Source organism: Pseudorasbora parva, chromosome 12 (assembly GCF_024679245.1).
Source record: "Pseudorasbora parva isolate DD20220531a chromosome 12, ASM2467924v1, whole genome shotgun sequence".
Lineage (NCBI taxonomy): Eukaryota > Metazoa > Chordata > Actinopteri > Cypriniformes > Gobionidae > Pseudorasbora > Pseudorasbora parva.
Window position 1 is genome coordinate 43,658,332 of NC_090183.1, and position 20,238 is coordinate 43,678,569.

Genomic DNA, 20,238 nt, shown 5'->3' on the forward strand with positions numbered 1-20,238 from the left:
GATGATCTCTGTAAGGATGTTCACACTGGCCGTTATTATAGCAATAAGAGGAGCAATGGTCAAAAACCAGGGCAGGAACTGCTGGCCAAGTGAATTTTTAGTAAAAAAAAATAAAACAATGAATAAGTAATGTTGTCATATTAATCATATTATCTGTTTTTGTTTAGTTTTTTTTTACCGTGGTATCGATTTAGTATCGGTATCGAGGTCATAATTTTGGTATCGTGACAACACTACTGTCAAATACACACAAGGTTAAAATATATAAACAAAGTCGGTTATTTCTAAAGTGATTTTCACTGTCTGTCTCTATATATGAGATGTGAGCAGGTCTTTAATTGACAGCAGCGCAGCCTAGTGAACGCTTGTCCTTTAAGGGACAGCTCACCTCTAAAATTGTGTTAATAAAAAAATAAATAAAATAAAGACCTTTAATACAGTAGCTTTTAATCAATGTATATTGAAGACTATGTAGTTTTAATTTCAGCCTACATTTATTGATTCAATTTCATACTTACAGTTAATGCTAATGTACATCTCTGAGCTACCACTGTAAATCTTTACATATATTTATTTTATATTATACAATGCACTGTGAATGTGTTCAAGGTTTTTTTAAGTAAAGTTTTAAGTTTAAGTAAGGGTTTTCAAGTCTTTTATTAAAGGGGTACTTCAGCGCTGGGAAGATGAATCTGTATTTAAACTGGGTCATCAATGCAGTAGAAATGTGAAATTATTTTTGAATTTGGTGTCTTCTAGACTGAGAAAAGACAGAAAATGTATTTTTGTCCCATGGGGATGAAAGACTACAATTCCCAGAATGCTTCACTGCCCTCTGAGGCCATTCCCAACGCCACCAACTTCATTACTGTGACTGAGTTAGAGACACTACAATTAAAAACTGAACGTGTCTGTTCAATATAATGAGTGTCACCGCGCGAGTATCACAGCACTGAGCACTAACTGCACGAGTGATGAGAGCTGAGGTAATCGCGACTACAATCGCGGCATACATTCACACAGGAGTTCTGTCTGGCGCGCTTCAGTTCATGCCTTTGCAAGCTTAACTTTCATAGAAATGAATTTGAGAAGTTAAAAGACTTACATTGCTCACCATAGCTCCGTTTAAATGATCCTGTCTGCAAGCTGAGCTCTCCCTGCAAGCTGAGTGTGATCTCCATCCCCCATGCGCAGATTCAAAAAATGCGGAAATAGCTCCCTCTGCTTGCTGTAGTCTTTAGCCTCTGGGCAAACATTCCTCCTATGATGCAAAAATCGTCATTTTGCATCATAGGAGGAATTTTTCCAGAAATAAAATGCATAAATCTCTCGTCTCAGGGGGATATGAGGGGGGAAAGCACAATAATTTGAATATACTCCAGGGTTTCTACTGATACAAAGCCATATGCTAATCGCTGAAGTAACCCTTTAAGTAAAATAAAGAAAGAGTATTACAATAAAAACATTTTCTCCTTAACCTTTTTCTGTTCCTGTCACTTAAGAATAGAATAGCAAAAAACAGAACTGAACCAAAAACCGTGGTTACAAACCGAGGTATGTATTGAACCATGGACTAATTGTATTGTTGCATCCCTACTGTGAAGTATTAAAATTTAAAGGCATATGTTAGGCACAGCTAAAATTTGATGGGTGTTAAAGTTAACATGTCAAATATGTAACCAATCCTGTCAACATGCGGGGCGGTGCTTTTCCTATCATTATTTCTAAGGATGCTGATTTTTAGAAGGCAGCTGTCTGACTCTGAGATGGCGTGATAAGATGTTGTCTTATGTTGTAGATCCTTTGCCCTAAAGAGACGGAGAGCTCTGAAGACCAGCATGAAGAGCCGAAACCTCCTGAAGCGTCCAGCGTTAGAAGACGACGGCAGGAGGAATTAGTGCAAAAGTGAGAGGACGAGGATTTCACATGTCAAAGAGCCCTCAAACATATCAACCTCATAACAATCTAGATTATATTTAAAGGGGTACTTCAGCGCTAGGAAGATGAATATGTATTTAAACTGGGTCATTAATGTAGTAGAATTAATGTTTTATTTGGTGCTTTCTAGACTGAGAAAAGAAAGAATATGTATTTTTGTCTCATGGGGATGAAAGACTACAAATCCCAGAATGCTTTGCTGCCCTGTGAAGTCATTCCCAAAGCCACTGCTACTGGATTACTGGATAATTTGCCCACTGCGTTCATTTTCATAAAATCAGTTCAGTTAGAGAACAGACACTACAATTAAAAAACTGAACGTGTCTGTTCAATATAATGTGATTTAGCCGCTGTGCGAGAGTCACAGCACAAACGCTGCAGGAGTCAGATTACATTCATTGAGCTGAATGAGCTCTTGTGATAAGAGCTGAGGTAAAGCGTCAGCGCTCGCGGCAAGCATTCACAGCGCCTGTTCAGTCTGGCGTGTTTTCAGTTTATGCCTTTGGAAGCTTAACTTTCAATTTGTATTTTAAAAAAATTGTATAATATATTTTTTTAATATACTCCAGGGTTTCTACTGAAACAAAGCCATATGCTAATCGCTTGAAATAACCCTTTTATAAACAGTGCCTTAAACTGAAGTTTTTTTAATTAAATCAAATAAATAGCTATTACATTCGTAATTTCTCTTAAAACTGAAAAATGTCTTCCCTGAAGTCCATCGCTGGTTAATGTAATAGTTATGTTGTATAGAAAACTGTATTTAAGTGTATGTATTTATTTGATTATACTCCACTGCACTGTTAAGTATGCATTTATTGATACTATGTTTAAAAGGAGCAATGTTTCATATTCATATTGTTACAGGTTATGTAAGTTCTAACAATAAACTTCCTTTGACTTTAGCGTGTGTGTCTGTGTTTGTTCGGGGGGGTTTAGGTCTAGTATTGAAGAGGTCCCACCGTCTCCTGTCAGCAGGACTTCCTCTGTGTCCGTCCCAGAAGAGGAGGAAGTCCCAGAGGTCACGGAAGTGTCCAGTTCAGTTGACCTTCGACCCTTACACACTAGCCCTGATCCCAGCTTTGGTACAGAGGTTAGTAATATTAGGCTGACAGATGATGGCGTTGTTGATATGGCGAATAAATGCAAACATGGTAAGATGTAATGCTTTTTAGGGCGTGCTCCGCCTCCACCTGCTGGAGGCTCAAGATCTGGTTGCGAAGGACAACATGATGGGTGGGATGGTGAAGGGGAAGAGCGACCCGTATGTCAAGATCCAAATCGGAGACACGACCTTTAAGAGTCATGTGATCAAGGAGAACCTCAACCCCACCTGGAATGAGATGTATGAGGTGGGTTTAGGTCCTCAGATGTCCTTTTAGTTGATTTTAAAAATGGTTTTAAATATAATATCATGTGATCAATGCTTTTTCCAGCTGGTTCTGACCTCCAGCCCGACCTCTGATGTCATTGTGGAGGTTTTCGACAAGGACATGGACAAAGACGACTTTTTGGGGAGGTGTGTGTGGCAGCGTTGTTATTGTTAAATAACACTAAAACTACTACAAAATGCTTTGTGTTCGCAAAAATAAATATTGCATCTAAAATGTGAACTTGTACAATTTTAAATGTAACTGGAAGAAGAAGTGCTAAAATTTCTGAAACTAAAATGGAAATAAATCTAAATAGAAATATTAAAAAGGAATACAAATGAAAGTTTTATTTATCAAAATTACTAAACCTTATAAATGTATAAATAAAAGCTAATTTCTATAAGGCTACGTCTTTTTATAGCACTTTATTCAACACGGTGATAAATTCTATAATAGTATATACATCATAATTAAATAACACTGCTATGCGGATCAAAGTCAAACGCATTGGCATGTTGTTGACATGATGCTGGTTCGTGTAATGGACTGATCGTGTGTGTGTGTGTGTGTGTGTGTGTGTGTGTGTGTGTGTGTGTGTGTGTCCACAGGCTGAAGATCAGCTTACAGGAGATCATTCAGTCCCAGCTGACTGACAAAGTGAGTATATCATCTCTCTCCTCATTCTCTCTTAGTGATTTGATTTAGACTTATTGTCTTAAATTGGCATTTACAGAGGATTACTAGTGGTGAGAAAGTGTACCATTAAATTTTTAATGGTATTTTACAAATGTATTTGTGTAATGATAAAACATTTCTTAGTTTTGCTAACTCCATTGTGTTTTCTTTCTGTGTCAGTGGTTTTCTCTGAGTGATGTCAAACATGGCCGTGTTCATTTGATTCTGGAGTGGCTGCCCACAGTAACACAACCTGAACGACTGCAAAAGGTCATTATTAAACCTGACATTATTTTATTTTATTAGGGAATAGGGATGCACAATATTACAGCAACATATCGTTATCGGCTGATATATGGCGATTTTGGATGTTATCAATCCGATAAGAACATTTAACCGGTTATTCAAGCCAATAGATAATGTGTTCCTTCTGCGACACTTAAGTGCTGTCCGCCATGATGGGTTGAATTGCTTGAAATATTGGAATTACTTCGAAAAGGAAAATACTGTTATGTGCAGCACAAGTCTAACGTATAAGTTACAAAAAATTATAATCAGAACATGGCTGTAAAAGATTGTTGTTTCTGTGCGTTTGTTGAGGGAAGAGCGAGTCCACCTTCATGACAAGCAGTCAAGTCCGCTTATGTATTCACAGCTTTTTGTGCCATAAGTTATATAGTAATATTATATAGCGGTATTTGGTTGAGTTAATTAATGATCAGTCAAGTTCACGTCGTTGCACCAGTCGAGCTTCAGCGCGCGCAGTTCAAACAGACGTTTTAAAAACAAAAAAGACGTAACATTAAGTTTGTCATATTAAGTTTATGTAAACATCTGATTAATGTCATATGCGTATCGTTGAGTTAATAACCCACAGCGCTTCATTGCACCGGTGATCAGTTTAAATTCAAACAGGGGCAGACAGGACTTCTGACTACGTAACGTTCACCTGTGTGTGATTTTGTGCACCTGTGTGTGATTGTTCTTATATATGATGTGTTTGGTTGTTAATTAACCTTCTAATAAGTGCTTCAGTTTACTTATTACTGTTGTTATTACTTTTACTGTTGTTTATTCTCTTTAGCTGCAGCGCACTCTCTCACTCACACAGCAACGTTATTTGATAGACTAATAGACAAATATTAAAGATGTTTACAATTACTTTTTTAAACACAAACACGTTATTATTAATAACTAGCACTTTTATTGTTCTAGTAGCCTATTACTTTCCTCAACAATATAGTTTGATTAGAACCATTTCCCTATTGTCCGAGCGGAGGCTAGTTGATTCTTTATATGCGGCCTAAGTTATCCCGTCCAATGACTTGTTTGCATTATTTAGTAGGGGTGTCAACAATAATCGATTCGGCGATGCGGGGCATGAACGATTCAGCATCGATGCGGCAAAGTGCCATAATCGATTATGTCACTGTTTATTTTCTGGCGGACGATAAAGTTGTGAAGTTTCAAATACTTCCGGTTCCGGGAGAATAACAACAACAACAAGGAAGATGTCTGAGGCGGAGGGAGATGACCGCGATAGACGGGTTATTAAAAACGCGCTAACGACTCGAGGTGTGTAGGATTGTTCGTATATATTTTTTGCACAATAATAAATTAATCTATAATGATGAAAAACGGCGCAATTCACTTTTATTCCACAAGGTGGCGATGTCTGATACCCAATGATGAAGTGACGTTTCACTCAGTTACCTCTGACAGAAAACGAAACAATTATAATCTGCAAAACGTGAAATGGGTTAGTGATTTACTTCAGAAGTACTAAACACAATCATATGTTAGTGTCACTGTCTCTTGATGATGGATGTGGTCAAGAAGCTGTCAGTGATCAAAATATTGATTTTGAAGACATTGAAAATGAGTTTGGAGAATATGCTGGAGATGGCGAATATGAGGCAGATGCTGAATATACTGGTAAACGAGCTCTGACGAGGTCATATGATGATGGTATTAAACATCTGCTCAAACTGAATCCTTCCAAGCTCCAAAAGGTAACGAAATAGGTTTTATTTTATTCTTCTGTAGCTGTTACTCTAAAATCAGGAGTTTTATATATTATCACGACAGGTAGAGGTCTATCCATGTTAAATATAGATCCGGGTCGCTAACGACCTGAATATGTACGAATGTTTGGTGAAACAGTCATGCATTTAAGGGTTAATTGCATTTTATTTAATTTTATTTAATTACAATATTATTTTATTTTATTTAATAACTTTTATGTCAAAGATACAGGAGACGCATAGCAGCCAATACAATCTGTTGTTTAATATCTGCTTGTATTGCCTCATGACTGATGAAAAATTTGCTTTGTGTGCAGTAGAATTTTGATGCATCACAATGCATCGTAGAATCGAATCGAATTGAATCGAATCGTTACCTGGTGAATCGTAATCGAATCGAATCGTGAAGGCAGTGCCAATGCACACCCCTATTATTTAGGTATTTTGTTTTTTTTTAAATATATATAATTAGAATATAATTTTTTGGTAACATTTTACAAATAAGGTCTCATTTGTTAATGCGTCAACTAATACGAACAAACAGTGGGCAATAACCTTAGTTAATAATGTTTGCGTTTATTAACAGTCCATTCACAGCGCTTTACCTAATGTTAACAGATACACCTTTGGATCTGAAAATGTTGAGATTAACATAGATTAATAATAACTGTAGAAGTATTATTCATTCATTGTTGATTAACTAATGATAACAAAAATTAAACCTAATTGTAAAGTAAATTTTTTGTAATAATATAAGTTGGCTGTAGGAGTGTAAAATGAATGTGAAAAGTTACACTGGGTCAAATAGGCTACTGTACTGTACTGTACTTCCTGTTCAGGGTATCCGCGGGGTCTTGAAAAGTCTTAAAAGGTGATAAATCAATTTTGGGAAAATTAAGACCCTTATAAAGTATTAAAAAGTCTTATCACGGCTTTATAAAGTCTTAAATTTTGAAAGTATTTTGTTCAAGCTTTGTCAAAAGAGTTTGACTCCAAGAAGTATTTATGAATATATTTATTTTCATCCCCATAAGTATTAAAAAACAACAGGGTGCTCAGTCTGAGATCGGCTCGGAGCGCCGCGCCAGGGATGGACATTAGCGCCGCCACCAGCCAAATGCGGCTGACTCTGAGTTGTGGCGGGTAAACTCGCTTCACCTACCGAGCTGTTTCACCTCTTTGTAAACGTTGTTCAATGGATGCGAGTGCTGCCGTATGTGCGCATATGACCAGTCGTTTTCTCCGTCATCACTCGCGTGAAGACGCGCTGTGAGACTCGCGCGCGCGCTGAGAGAAGATCTGGCGCTGTGCATCATCCGAGAGCGCGCGCTCGTCTCACAGCGCGCAAATATTGAGTTCTCTTTCAAGTCCTGCGCTTAAACGGACAAACTCACACAAGAAGTATGTCAACATGTCCATCTTGATGAGTATCCAAGCAGACATAGTCTGAATATGCCTTAAGAGGTATGCACAGTCGAGAAAGACGAGCATATCCCTGCATCAGGTCTTAAAGCCGCAGTAGCCTTTACTGCTACCTGAGTGATGTCCTTATATTCAGTTTGACATTAATCAATGCTCTTGATTGAATAGCTTTTGTAAGTTTAATAAGGATTAATCTTTCATTTAAACAGTTAAATATGCACTTATTTTACATTTAATTACTTTATTCAATTTCTGTACCTTTCTGCAGGCCAGTAGGCCTGTACATTATTATTTAATGTACACATGAGTGAGGTCGAGCTAAACATTCTAGTTTGAATTTTATTTTTCGGTTTTCGGCTTTGGTTTCTTCTTTTTTTGTTTCGGCCAAGAATTTTGATTTTGGTGCATCCCTCCTGACAATGTTCTGCTCAGTATGTTGTCAACACACTTCAAAGATGCGAAAACGAATAGTTTCATTCTTGGGACTAAAAACCATAAAACTGGAAGCCATAAAAGACCACAAATCATCGTGAAAATGTCAGTATTTCATTGAGACTTGAGATTAAATAAATTGCTTAAGTATTGTAGAGCTTGTAGTATTAATTTGTTAAAAATAAAAAAGTGGCTGGTAAAAACATTGAGTGGTAGACCTTGAAAAAAGTTAATTTCCATCCCTGGCGAGCGCTGTCTACGGGTGACGTCATGTATTTTGCGAAATGCGCAGTTAGGTGATGTGTCGCCCTCCGTACGTTGTAAAACAGATATGCGATATAAACAATACAAAACTGGCCTACGATAGAGATTTTAAGTCTACATTCGACTACACCTGTTTATTAAAGGTTTGTTGCCGATTAGAACTTGAAGTGCGATGAGGTCTTAAAATATTTTGAGAAGGTCTTTAAAAAGTCTTAAAAAGGTATTGAAATTAACTTCAGGATTCCTGCATATACCCTGCTGTTGAAGTGTTCGGGACATGGCTCTTAATGCCGAGCCTTTTGTTTTTGTAATGTCTCAAAGTTTCGTAAAATTTGTTATTAGATTTATGAGCCAATATATCGGTTATCAGCTTTGAAATATAAAGTGTTATCGGTATCGGGCAAAATTTTCATATCGGTGCATCCCTATATTTTATACAACAGTGAATGTTTGATTTACTGTTTTTTGAGTGTGCTTTTTTATAAATAAATAAAGTGATGTACACTTGATTTTAAAATTAAATAATTAAAATGTATAATTTTAATGTATTTATTTTTTAGTGTATTTAATGTTAATATATTTTGATATAATTAATTTTGGCATTATAATTTCTGTCTTAGTCTGCATGTTGAGTTGTGTTCTTGTTTCCTTCATGTCCAGGCTCTGCAGTTACAGTCCGAACATTCATTCCAGAACAAATCTGTGCCGTCGGCTGCTCTGTTCTACTTCCTGTTGGAGAGAGCTCATGACCTGCCGGTACGCCTTACACACACACAAATAAGCGCTTTCACACAAGTACGGTTGATCTGTATGGCATCAACTGCTGTGATCAAAGTATTTTCACTTCATGTGTGCAGCTGAAGAAGAGTGGAAAGGAACCTAGAGCTGCTGCAGAGCTGGTTTTCGGAGACGTTTCTCATAAAACCAAGGTGGGTATTTGTGCCTTTTGTAAAGATTAAGTTTATAATTCAAGATTAAGCAACTTCTTTACTGGTCTCTTCATAGGTGTGTGACCGCTCCACGTCTCCTCAGTGGAGTGAAGCTTTTCACTTTCTGGTTCGTAACCCAAGAGAAGAGATTCTTATTATAAAGGTGAAGTATATCAGGTTCCTAATGTTGTTTTGGAGTCTCCAAGGTCAAAAAAGACTTTAATTTGATCCTAATATGCATTGCAGCATCAGCTCTTTCCTCAGTGTCTGAAACAGTTAAAGGATCCAAATTAAAGGATTTCTGAGAGCCTGCTCTGCTCTGATTGGTCAGATGGCCCAGTTGTGATTGGTCTACCGCTTACAGCGCGTCTGAAAGGAAACACTAATTACCATTTCAGCTCTTGAGACACAGTGATATGAACAGCAGCGTTTTTACCGTATCAATCCCTGCACAAGCCCTCGTCCTTTTGACATGAACCGAACTCTTCCAGGCCTCAGCTACAACTACCGTCACTCACGGGCAGCCAATGAAGACCATAGATGGGCATTAGGCAAACCCGTTACAAATTTAAGTTTGTTTGTGCAGGAAGTGAGACTGGAATTACTGACAACCCGTTTCAGGCAGTTCAGAATCGGTTCTTTCTTTTACGAGACAATAACTCTTTGATCTTTGAAATTTGTAGACGTTTTACATTCACAAAGTTATCTTACACCACATGAAAAATAATATCTGAAAAAAGCCTAATTGGGGCACTTCTAAATAGAGTATATCATGTCAAACCCTAGGGCATGTTGACTACTCAAATATAACTTTTATCTAAACCATTTTAATTGTTATTTTGTTATTATTATGCCTGCTTATTTTATAATACATTGCACCTGTTATTTATATTAAGTAGAATATATTATTTAATTATCTAAGTATTATTTATAATAACAAGAATAAGTATAATTCATGAAAATTTATTAGATCATTTAATTTGAATTTAAATCAATCATTTAAACATTGATAATGGATTTTACTATCCATATGTGTGTGTGTATATATATATATATATATATATATATATATATATATATATATATATATATATATATATATATATATACACTTATTTTCCTGATGTAGATTTCAAGTGCCTTTGAGCAGCCTTTAGGCTCTGTGGTTCTACCAATCAGAGAGCTGCTGTCTGAACCAGATCTACTGATGGACCAATGGCTGAGTCTGGATGGAGCCGGTCCTGACAGTCAAATTCTGCTGAGAGCACAACTTAAGGTGAAACGATTATTCTGATGATTTTTTTTTCTCAAATCGGCGCGTCAAATCTTGACCCTAACACATTTATAAATAGCTAATTTGCTCTACTTTATTATCAGATTTTGGACTCAAGGATGGATCCGAGCGTCCTTCATCTTAAGAAGCCTGTTGTTGAAGAGCGTTCGGTGGGTGAACAGCATAAAGAAAAAGCATCTGTCACTGCTGAACTTCCACAGGCTGCAGTCAGTAAGGAGCCTGAGAAGAAGACGCCGCCAACAAAAGGGTTTGATTTTATTGTGATGATTACTGATTTCATAAGTCACAACATTTTGTCTTGAGCTAAATCAGATTGTTTGTGCTCATGACCAACAGGATCAGTGAACTGGCTGCCTGTACTTTACGAGGACCTGTACCACTTCCTGAAGAACAACAAAAACAAACAGCCGCCCATCACGCGCCGTCTGCACCGGAACCAAAGCTCAACACTGAGGTGTGTGTGTGCTCTTGTTTATATTACATTGTGGGGACAAAAAGGATAGTAAAACCTGAGATCACCAGCCAGCGGTCCCCACTTTTCAAAAGGCTTATAAATCATACAGGATGAGTTTTTTGAGAAAGCAAAAATGCAGAATGTTTCCTGGGATGGGTAGGTTTTGTGTGTGTGTGTGTGTGTGTGTGTGTGTGTGTGTGTGTGTGTGTGTGTGTGATGGGTAGGGGCAGTGTAGGGGGATAAAATGTACAGTTTGTACGGTATAAAAACCATTACCTCTATGGCGAGTCCCCACAAAGATAGTGAACCAGACGTGCGTGTGTGGGCATGTTTTTGTGACATATGAGGACACAAATGTGTATAATGACATGGATATTACAAGGAGAGGGTGACTTATGAGGACATTGGCCATGTCCCCACTTATCAAAATGCTTATAAATCATACTGGATGAGTTTTTTTTGGAAAGTAAAAATGCAGAATGTTTCCTGTGATGGGTAGGTTTAGTGTGTGTATGTGTGTGTGTGTGATGGGTAGGTTTAGTGTGTGTGTGTGTGTGTCTCTCTGTGTGTGTGTGTGTGTGTGTGTGTGAGTGATGGGTAGGTTTAGGGACAGTGGCAGTGTAAGGGGGTGGAAAATACGGTTTGTATGGTATAAAAACCATTACGTCTATGGAATGTCCCCATATGTCTCACAAACGTGTTTGTGTGAAGCATAACTCGCTTGAAGATTTCATTTGTTGACATAATTATTCATTCATTTAATTTAATGGTCTGTTTATTATTATATTTATATATGCATTATTCATTGTATTTTAATGTCAACGTTTCATTTTATTATATTTTTATATTATATCAAAATATTAATACCTCTTTTTTTTAAATTGGTTATATTTCTGAAACAGGATTTTCAACTGGATTTTATTAATGTAAATTCTTTTATCAAATGTTACAATATACATTATTGTTTTATTGAAAGTGAATGGTGACCACAGCTTTTATTTCTTTTGTTTTGTGGAAAAAAATGCTACGTTTAAACGATTTGCTCAATTGTTGCTTTTCATATTCAGGATCTCAGGAAACTTCCTGATTCCACTACTAATGTGGGTGGATTTATGGAACCAGTCAAAACAATTGTATCGGCCCATGAAGAGCAAAAACATGTAGATAAACCAGCAGAACAGTGAGTTTATGTACATATATATATGGTTTTGATTAATCCTGATTAACAAAGTAATGTGCCATTAATCATAACAAGAATGGATTGAATATAAAGATAGATTTTTGTATGTCTGTGTGTTTTTTCATGTTAATTAGGTCTCACAAGAAGGTTTCTCCCAGTGTTTCTGCAGAGGAGTCAAAAGTCTCTAGTTCAACAGACGTACGACCCCAAAAGACTAGCCATGACCCGAGCTTTGGCACCAAGGTGAGTCTGTTATTTTCTTGACCTTTTCGGTTCCTGCATCAACATGCCCTCTGATTTTAGCTGTAGGTCTATGGATGTTGGAACATTAGAAGAATGCTAATGTGATCCGGTTGTTTAACATCTGTCCCATAGGGGCTGCTGCGGATCCACCTCTTGGAGGCTCAAGGTCTGGTTGCGAAGGACAACATGATGGGTGGGATGGTGAAGGGGAAGAGCGACCCGTATGTCAAGATCCAAATCGGAGACACGACCTTTAAGAGTCATGTGATCAAGGAGAACCTCAACCCCACCTGGAATGAGATGTATGAGGTGAGAATAAAAGAAAAAAGAAAATGTATTAGACAATTTTTTTTTCCTTTAGTTATGCTCAACTCTGTAATGTTTCTAAATATTTGAAATTATGGTAACACTATTTTAAGGTTCATTTATCAACTATTAACTAGTTGCTTATTAGCATGCATATTAATAGGATATTGGCTGTTTATTAGTACTTATAAATCACATATTAATGCCTTATTCTGCATGACCTTATTCTACATCCCTTAGTCCTACCAATACCTAAACTTAAATGTTACTAAAACTACCTTACTAACTATTAATAAGCAGTAAATTATGAGTTTATTGAGGCAAAAGTCATAGTTAATAGCGAATGCGTTCCCCATACTAATGTGTTACCGAAATTATTATCTGTATAAAAAAAAAACATTAAAAAGGGCTTAATGGTTGTGATTTATTTTTTTATTTACTAGATGATTTTGAGTCCTGATCAGAATCTAGATGTGAAGTTTGAGGTCTATGACAAGGATGTTGACTCTGATGATTTCCTTGGAAGGTAAGTACATTTATAATCGCTTAAGAATTTATTTTGCATCATTAAACAAAGTTTATGGAACAACTAGGCATGTTTTTCGTCCATTTCTCATACAGGGCTTGGCATTAACTTTTTTTTGTTCACCAGTGACTGTGGTTAGTGGTTTTCTAAAGTTATTAGCCACTCCTCATTTTCACTGGCCACATGCCACTTTGATTGATACCATGGGGGGAAACTGCTTTATAGATATTTTTATTATCTCATAATTTTTTTCAGCAGGAATATTAGGCTGCTGTCACTTTAAGACTGGACGCACAGATCCATTATACTGTTACGCATGCGTTGTCTTTCTCTACTGTTCACTCAAAACAGAACTGACTGTGTTTACGTGAATACTCGCCAGGACTGGCATTTTGATATTATTTTGTGTGTATTTCACTGTTTAAGTGCAATAAGCAGCGATGAAGAACTCAATTTAGTACTGAGAGGTGGCTTTATTTCAAATGTGTTTTAAAAACACTACCCTTGAAAAATGTATGAATTGTATATAAAATGTAACCCGCCAAAGTGACTTTGAGTGACTGCGTTATACACCATGTATAAATGAGTTATTCCATGATTAGAGATACATTTAGCATTTCAAAAAACTGTTTACTAACAGAAAGGATTTCAATTGTAATAAATCAGGGCTTGCCAAACACAAGTTACTTTTTTTTCTTTTTATTGTATTGTTTTCCACTCTGTTACAGACAAATTAGGTAATGTAGAATTAACATTGGTAACAATACCTTTCATTGCTTCAGATCTTATTAGTGAGGGAAAGTGACATCATTTCCTGTGTCTTTCATGGTTGTGGGAGATAATTCCACTAATTTAAAGGCAAAGTATGGTACAGTAACAGGTGACGGTTTATGCGATAACCACATTTTTATAAGTTATTTTTAAACAATTTTATGTTGTAGAATTTGGAAAATTACTATTTAGGTCTTTTATAAATACAATTAATGAAATATTCACAAAAAAAAGCAAAATAAAATATTTTCATTACACAATGATACATGATAGAAAAAATACAACAAGAAATCATGATTTTCAGCTATATAAGACACTTTTTATAGAAAAAGTGTTTGTTTTAGCCCATAACATCTTGTGATCCATGACAATGAGTAACAAATAATTAAAAATATTACCTTTGAAAAAACTCTACATTTTGTCTTGATGCATGCTCAGGTTCAAGCTCAAACTCGGAGGCATCATCAGGTCCCAGTACAATGATGAAGTGAGTATCAACCAGCCCATTTGGCTCTGATTTGTAAGATCACACAACACAATAAGCACATTAATATTTCTCTGCTGGCTTTTCTTCTCCAGTGGTTTACTCTGAATGATATAAAACACGGTCGAGTCCATTTGGTCCTGGAATGGCTTCCCACCGCAACACAGCGGGATCGACTGGAACAAGTCAGTCTTAAATGAAGACATGTGGAGTCTTTTGATTCTGTTCATACAAAAAAACGGCTAAATGCTAAAATACTGTTGTTGTTTTAAATCAGGTTATGCAGATGCAAAGCACTCAGTCCTACCAGAACAAATCTGTGCCGTCAGCAGCGTTGCTGTTCATTCTTTTAGACAGAGCTCATCAACTGCCTGTGAGTCATTCACACTAATAAACCACATGCTTTTCTGATTTTTTTTTATATATATATTTATATTTTTTATATATATATATATATATATATATATATATATATATATATATATATATATATATATATATATATATATATATATATATAATTAGGGCTGTGCGATATTGAAGAAAAATGCGATATGTTAAATAATGCGATATTCGATACGATATTCCAATTAGTGTGTAAAATCTATTTCAATTATATTAAAAAAAATATTGAAACTATTTATGTTTCACATTCTTTCTGGGATAAGAAAGCATCGCTACAACTTCTGAAAGTGACCAGCAGTGTTTTAGCAAACATTTGTGTCACAAATAATTCACGTTTTGGTGTGTGTCAAACAGCGCGAGACTGCAAATTCGTCTGCAGACTGCAGTCTGACCTAAAACGTACACTTTTCACAATGTTGAAGTAGCCTATTAAAATCATTTAGATATTGTGAGCCATTGCGATTACCGTATGTACGTTTGCGATATTTCGATAATTTCGATATATTGAACAGCCCTTATATATATATATATATATATATATATATAATAGCAGCTCTGGAAAAAATAAAGAGACCACTTAACATTGATTTCTCTTGATTAGAAATTGTCTTTATTAATGCAAACTCTATAAACAAAAAGAAAATGAAATGGAATTAAATTTTTACTACAAGAGTAACATGAGCTCTGTTAATAATAATTACCTGTAAATAAAACATTGTGAGTAATAATGGCTATATTGGTGTCTAGTTGAAGAAAAGCGGAAAGGAACCCAAAGCTGCCGCTGAACTTGTACTTGGAGGAACATCTTACAAAACCAAGGCAGGAGATTTTGATCAATAATGACAATTGCAGTGTTGTATGCAATATATTAAACTATATTTGAATATTACAAGGGATTCAAATATATTTAAATTCCTATTTCTGTTCTCCCTAATATAAAGGTGTGTGATCGTTCAACCTCTCCTCACTGGAATGAAGCTTTTGACTTCCTGATTCATGATCCCAAAAAGGACACACTTGTCATTAAGGTGAGGGTATTGTAGAAATGAACTCGCTCCCCGCCAGCATTTAAAAATAAAATGAAGTTGCTAGCATTTTTTTGATAATTTTCATACATTTTGTATGTCCCTCAGAATATTTTGTTGTATCTGAACATGGAGAAAGAAAGAGACTTTTAAACAAACCAACAAAAACATTTTATTCTAGATTCATGATTTTTTTTTCCATCAATACTTGGAGTTAGTGTGGGTTTGTTTCATATAAAAGCAACATTTTGAACAAAAGCTGAGAAAATCATGCTTTTGTTAAAGACTACGCCTGGATCTGATTCAGAGCGATGATCAAACCCAGATCCAGTCTATAAACACTTCTAATGCTAGCACTTCTGTAGATTGTCCTGGGTCCACATTTCATTTAGTATTTAGTATATTAGGCAGTTTTGATTTATATGCTGTTTAATGTTGATAATCGTGTTTTTACATATGAATACATATGATGTTGCTTGTTTCTGCTTCTACTTCACCTGTGTTTTAATCAGGAGATTCTTTGCTCTTTCAAAAGATGTCTCATAGCGCTCCCCTATCGTATGACAGTGAATACATGGATTGTTGATTTTTTTTTTTTTTTTTTTGGATGGCAGGGAAGCAATTGTGAAAAAAAGGCACATTTGTATTATTGAATGCACAATGCAAGACAGAAAAAAAATGTTGTTAAAGGCATGAAATGAAAGAACTTTTCTTCCCTTTTGTGACGTATACACGAGTTAAACGAATTTTCGAATGAGAATTTTTTTTTTTTTTAAGGCAGGACTTGATTTTTTCCGTGGGGAATTGATTGGATGGTTGTGGTTTGCTATTGGTGGATCTCATGTGAGTGACAGGTTGCCCCGCCCTCGCACCAGTGTCATCACAGAAGGCTGCTGAAATCTGCATACACTCTTGAGTAGATACTTATTTTGAGTAATTTCTTCACGACTGCTGAAAAATTATGTTCTATATTGCATGAATGTAATCCGGGCGTACTACATGCAACCTACCAGTGTCAGTTGTGTCACTTAACCTCCATTCACAAATCTTCTCCCGTGGCCTCATGGGATAGTAAAGGGTCAATCGCGCACTTCAGAATCCCATCAGAAGTAGTAGATCATCAGGCTACCGTATTTTCCATACTATAATGTGCACTTAAAAGCCTTTAATTTTCTCAAAAAACGACAGTGCGCCTTATAATCTAGAGCGCCTTATATATGGATCAAAACCAATAAAAAACCAATAAAAACTATTTAATAATAATAAAATGTTTCAGTACGATTGGTAAACTACAAAGCCTCTACAGTCACAGCGCTAACACGGGACATAACATTGATGAATTTCGAGGCGGTCCTTCTTGGTGCTTTCGTTTTATGAAAAGACGTCCGCACACGAAACTACCGTCTCGCTTACCAAGGCTGGGAGATATTGTTAATATGCACATCAACGTTTGAACGACGTTACCACAGGAGTGAATGGAGTTGTCAGAACGCCTAATTAAGTTTGACTTTATCTGACTGTTTTGTTGACATTCCCTTTAGCACAGATCCATCTAGTGGAGGCATAAAGCAAACCCAGTCAAATGTTTGACTGCAGTATCTTCTATTCTATGCGCCTTATAATCTGGTGCGCCCTATATATGAAAACAGTTCTAAAATTGGCCATTCATTGTAAGGTGCGTCTTATTGTGCGGAAAATATGGTACTTTTACTTAAAGTAAAGTGTATTTTACTTTTTTTTAAAAACCTTTTACCGTATTTTTTTGAGCGTTCATTAAAATGCTCATTGAGTACTGTGAATTCAGTTTTTGGCCTGCTGTACAGTAGGAAAGTATGTAATTTCTGATGCAGCCAAGATGTCGCTGTAAGATGGAGGGGGAAGATATTTTAAACTTTTGAGGGCAAAGGAATTAAAAAACAAATAATGATAATAAAACAAGCGATCGTATGCAAACAGATGCATATGCAAAATAACATGATCATCAACATTAAACAGCATATAAATCAAAACTGCCTAATGTTACTGAATGAAGCTACAGGTGGACTCCATCTACTCCATGTTTCATCATCGTCTTTCACAAAAAAAATTGGCCCCACTTTATATTAGGTGGCCTTAAGTACTATGTACTTACATCAAAAAATAAATACAATGTACTTACTGTGTTCAAATTGTATTGCAAAACACCTTTGCTGATATTGAGGTGGAATACGGGTAGAGTTCGGGAGAGGTGTGGTGGTGTGGGTCAGTTTAAGGGTAGGGTTAGGTGTAAGGGAAGAGCCAACTGTGTAATTACAAATGTAATTACAGAAATTAATTACAGACGTAATTACATGCAGGTGTTTTTTTAAATGTAAGTACAATGTAAAAACATGTATGTACACAATAAGTGCAATGTATCAAATTATTAATTACAATGTTAGTACAGAGTAGTTAAGGCCACCTAATGTGGTTCCAAAAAATTGATTTTTCTCAGCTTTTTGTTTAATTTTAATTTTTTATTTTTATGAAACTTACCCATATTCAAGTGTTGATAAAAAAAGGAATGCATGAAGCTAGAAAAAAGTATTTTTTTGTTTGTTTGTTTTTTTAAAGAAGAGGGTCAGCTCTTTCTTTTCATATATTGCATGCTCAGATATTCATAAAACAAAATATTCTATGGGCCATTACATTTTTGTGAAAATGGTCAAAAACCGTGGCGGTGGCTGGCAACTTAAAAAAAAAAAAAAAACACTGACGGGGAGAGAGTTAACCAGAATGGCGTTTGCTTTTTTCTTTAGGCCAGAAATTATGATGATTTCATACTCACTTTGAATCTATTGTCATTGTGCAGTTCTCAAGTGCCTGGGATCAACCCATTGGCTCGTTGGTTCTACCAATTAGAGAGCTGCTTTCAAAACCAGATCTACTGATGGACCAATGGCTCGATCTGGATGGAGCTTTACCACAGAGCCAGATTCTTCTCAGGGCACAGCTGAAGGTTAGTCAGTGTTAACGTCACTGCTTCTGAGCACAAGATGTTTTGTTTAAACTACTCGGGTAGTTAAGAAATAATAGTATACATGAAGACAAGTCGCAATGCTCTAACTCAGGGGTTTTCAAACTTTATGATGCCAAGGACCCCCAAACATGATAAACCTTTTATGAGGGACCCCTTTCCTAAAACCCATCTATGTTTATGTATTAAAACATTTAAACTGTTAGTTTATTAGTAAGTGTGACATTATAAATACAACTAATAATTTCCAAACTTAAATCGGCTATACTTAATAATCACAAATGATTTATATAAGCATTATATAACCCCCTTTATCTTGCTCACTGGGGTTCTTAACGCAGTATGTTAAAGGATTAGTTCACCCAAAAATTTAATTGATTTCATTAATTACTCACCTTCATGTCATTGGACACCCGTAACACCTTCGGAACACAAATTAAGATATTTTTGTTGAAAGCTGATGGCTGAGAAAGGCTTTAGATTAGCCTGACGCGGTCATACTCAATTCTAGTCAGAATATGAGTCTGAAACTGCTCCAATGGGCTGTGATTATGAGGTGTGTTTCAACCCAACCAGGAAAGACATCAATTGGACAGACCTACAACCAATCAGAGCAACGAAGCGACGCATAACGTTAGTTGTCAAATGTCAACAGAGCTCAACTGCACTGTGTTGCCATGTCCACGTTTTTTTCCGCGGTTGTTTTCTATGTCCGCGGGTTGAAGTGACTATTGAGATATATAGACCCATGAGTGTGAATTTTAGCAGTCAACCTTGCCAAAATAATACACATTATACCCCTAAACACCATTTTTTTCCCCTGAGAACCCCCCGAGAAGCTATTGTTTAGGGCTAGTAGTTGACAGGCTGTACAATAATGTTACAATGTGACAAATAGTTATTGTGCGCACAAAAATCAAAATAACGATTGAATCCACCAAATTATTGACGTGAACTCGACGCATGCGCGAGAATATGACGCAGCTTATGACCCGGAAGAGGAGGAGCGCCGCTATCGTGTGAGTTCCAGGTGAGTTTACGTCAGAGACCTACACGGAAGATAATAACTTGGTGGATAAAGTCATTATTTAGATTTTTTTGCGCACAAAAACTATTCTCGTCGCTTCGAAAAATTATTGTACAGCCACTGTAGAGAGATGGACTTTGTAACGACGTCTTTAGTGCCTTTATGGGTCTTGTGAGTGGGTCAGTGGGAATGTACTGAATGCCAATGGAGGCCTTTCTGAAGCCTTTCTCAGCCATCAGCTTTCAACAAAAATATCTTCATTTGTGTTCTGAAGATGAACGAAGGTGTTACAGGTGTCCAACGACATGAGGGTGAGTAATTAATAAAATCATTTGATTTTTGGGTGAACTAACCCTTTAACCCCAGTGAGCAAGATAAAGGGGACTATAGTACGAACTCACTAGAAAGATACAAAGCAAACACAATTATGGAAAATACGATAAGAAAGGTAAGAAACATTTAGAAATGAAA

The 20,238-nt window shown here is 36.3% G+C and overlaps 1 protein-coding gene across 4 annotated transcripts in view; it reads left to right on the forward strand.

Annotated features, from left to right (window-relative positions):
* The window catches only part of esyt1b (extended synaptotagmin-like protein 1b), a 56,745-nt gene that overhangs the window by 33,465 nt on the left and 3,042 nt on the right, over positions 1-20,238 (forward strand). For all 4 annotated transcript variants that reach the window (XM_067460429.1, XM_067460430.1, XM_067460428.1 and 1 more), the window contains 22 exons: positions 1,799-1,905; positions 2,878-3,031; positions 3,114-3,290; positions 3,375-3,457; positions 3,920-3,968; positions 4,167-4,256; positions 8,789-8,884; positions 8,986-9,057; positions 9,134-9,220; positions 10,187-10,333; positions 10,435-10,598; positions 10,688-10,805; positions 11,873-11,985; positions 12,120-12,228; positions 12,361-12,537; positions 12,978-13,060; positions 14,270-14,318; positions 14,411-14,500; positions 14,593-14,688; positions 15,468-15,539; positions 15,662-15,748; positions 18,576-18,722. In XM_067460429.1, coding sequence (XP_067316530.1) covers positions 1,799-1,905; positions 2,878-3,031; positions 3,114-3,290; positions 3,375-3,457; positions 3,920-3,968; positions 4,167-4,256; positions 8,789-8,884; positions 8,986-9,057; positions 9,134-9,220; positions 10,187-10,333; positions 10,435-10,598; positions 10,688-10,805; positions 11,873-11,985; positions 12,120-12,228; positions 12,361-12,537; positions 12,978-13,060; positions 14,270-14,318; positions 14,411-14,500; positions 14,593-14,688; positions 15,468-15,539; positions 15,662-15,748; positions 18,576-18,722 — 2,367 coding nt within the window. The remainder of the gene's footprint in view (positions 1-1,798; positions 1,906-2,877; positions 3,032-3,113; positions 3,291-3,374; positions 3,458-3,919; positions 3,969-4,166; positions 4,257-8,788; positions 8,885-8,985; positions 9,058-9,133; positions 9,221-10,186; positions 10,334-10,434; positions 10,599-10,687; positions 10,806-11,872; positions 11,986-12,119; positions 12,229-12,360; positions 12,538-12,977; positions 13,061-14,269; positions 14,319-14,410; positions 14,501-14,592; positions 14,689-15,467; positions 15,540-15,661; positions 15,749-18,575; positions 18,723-20,238) is intronic.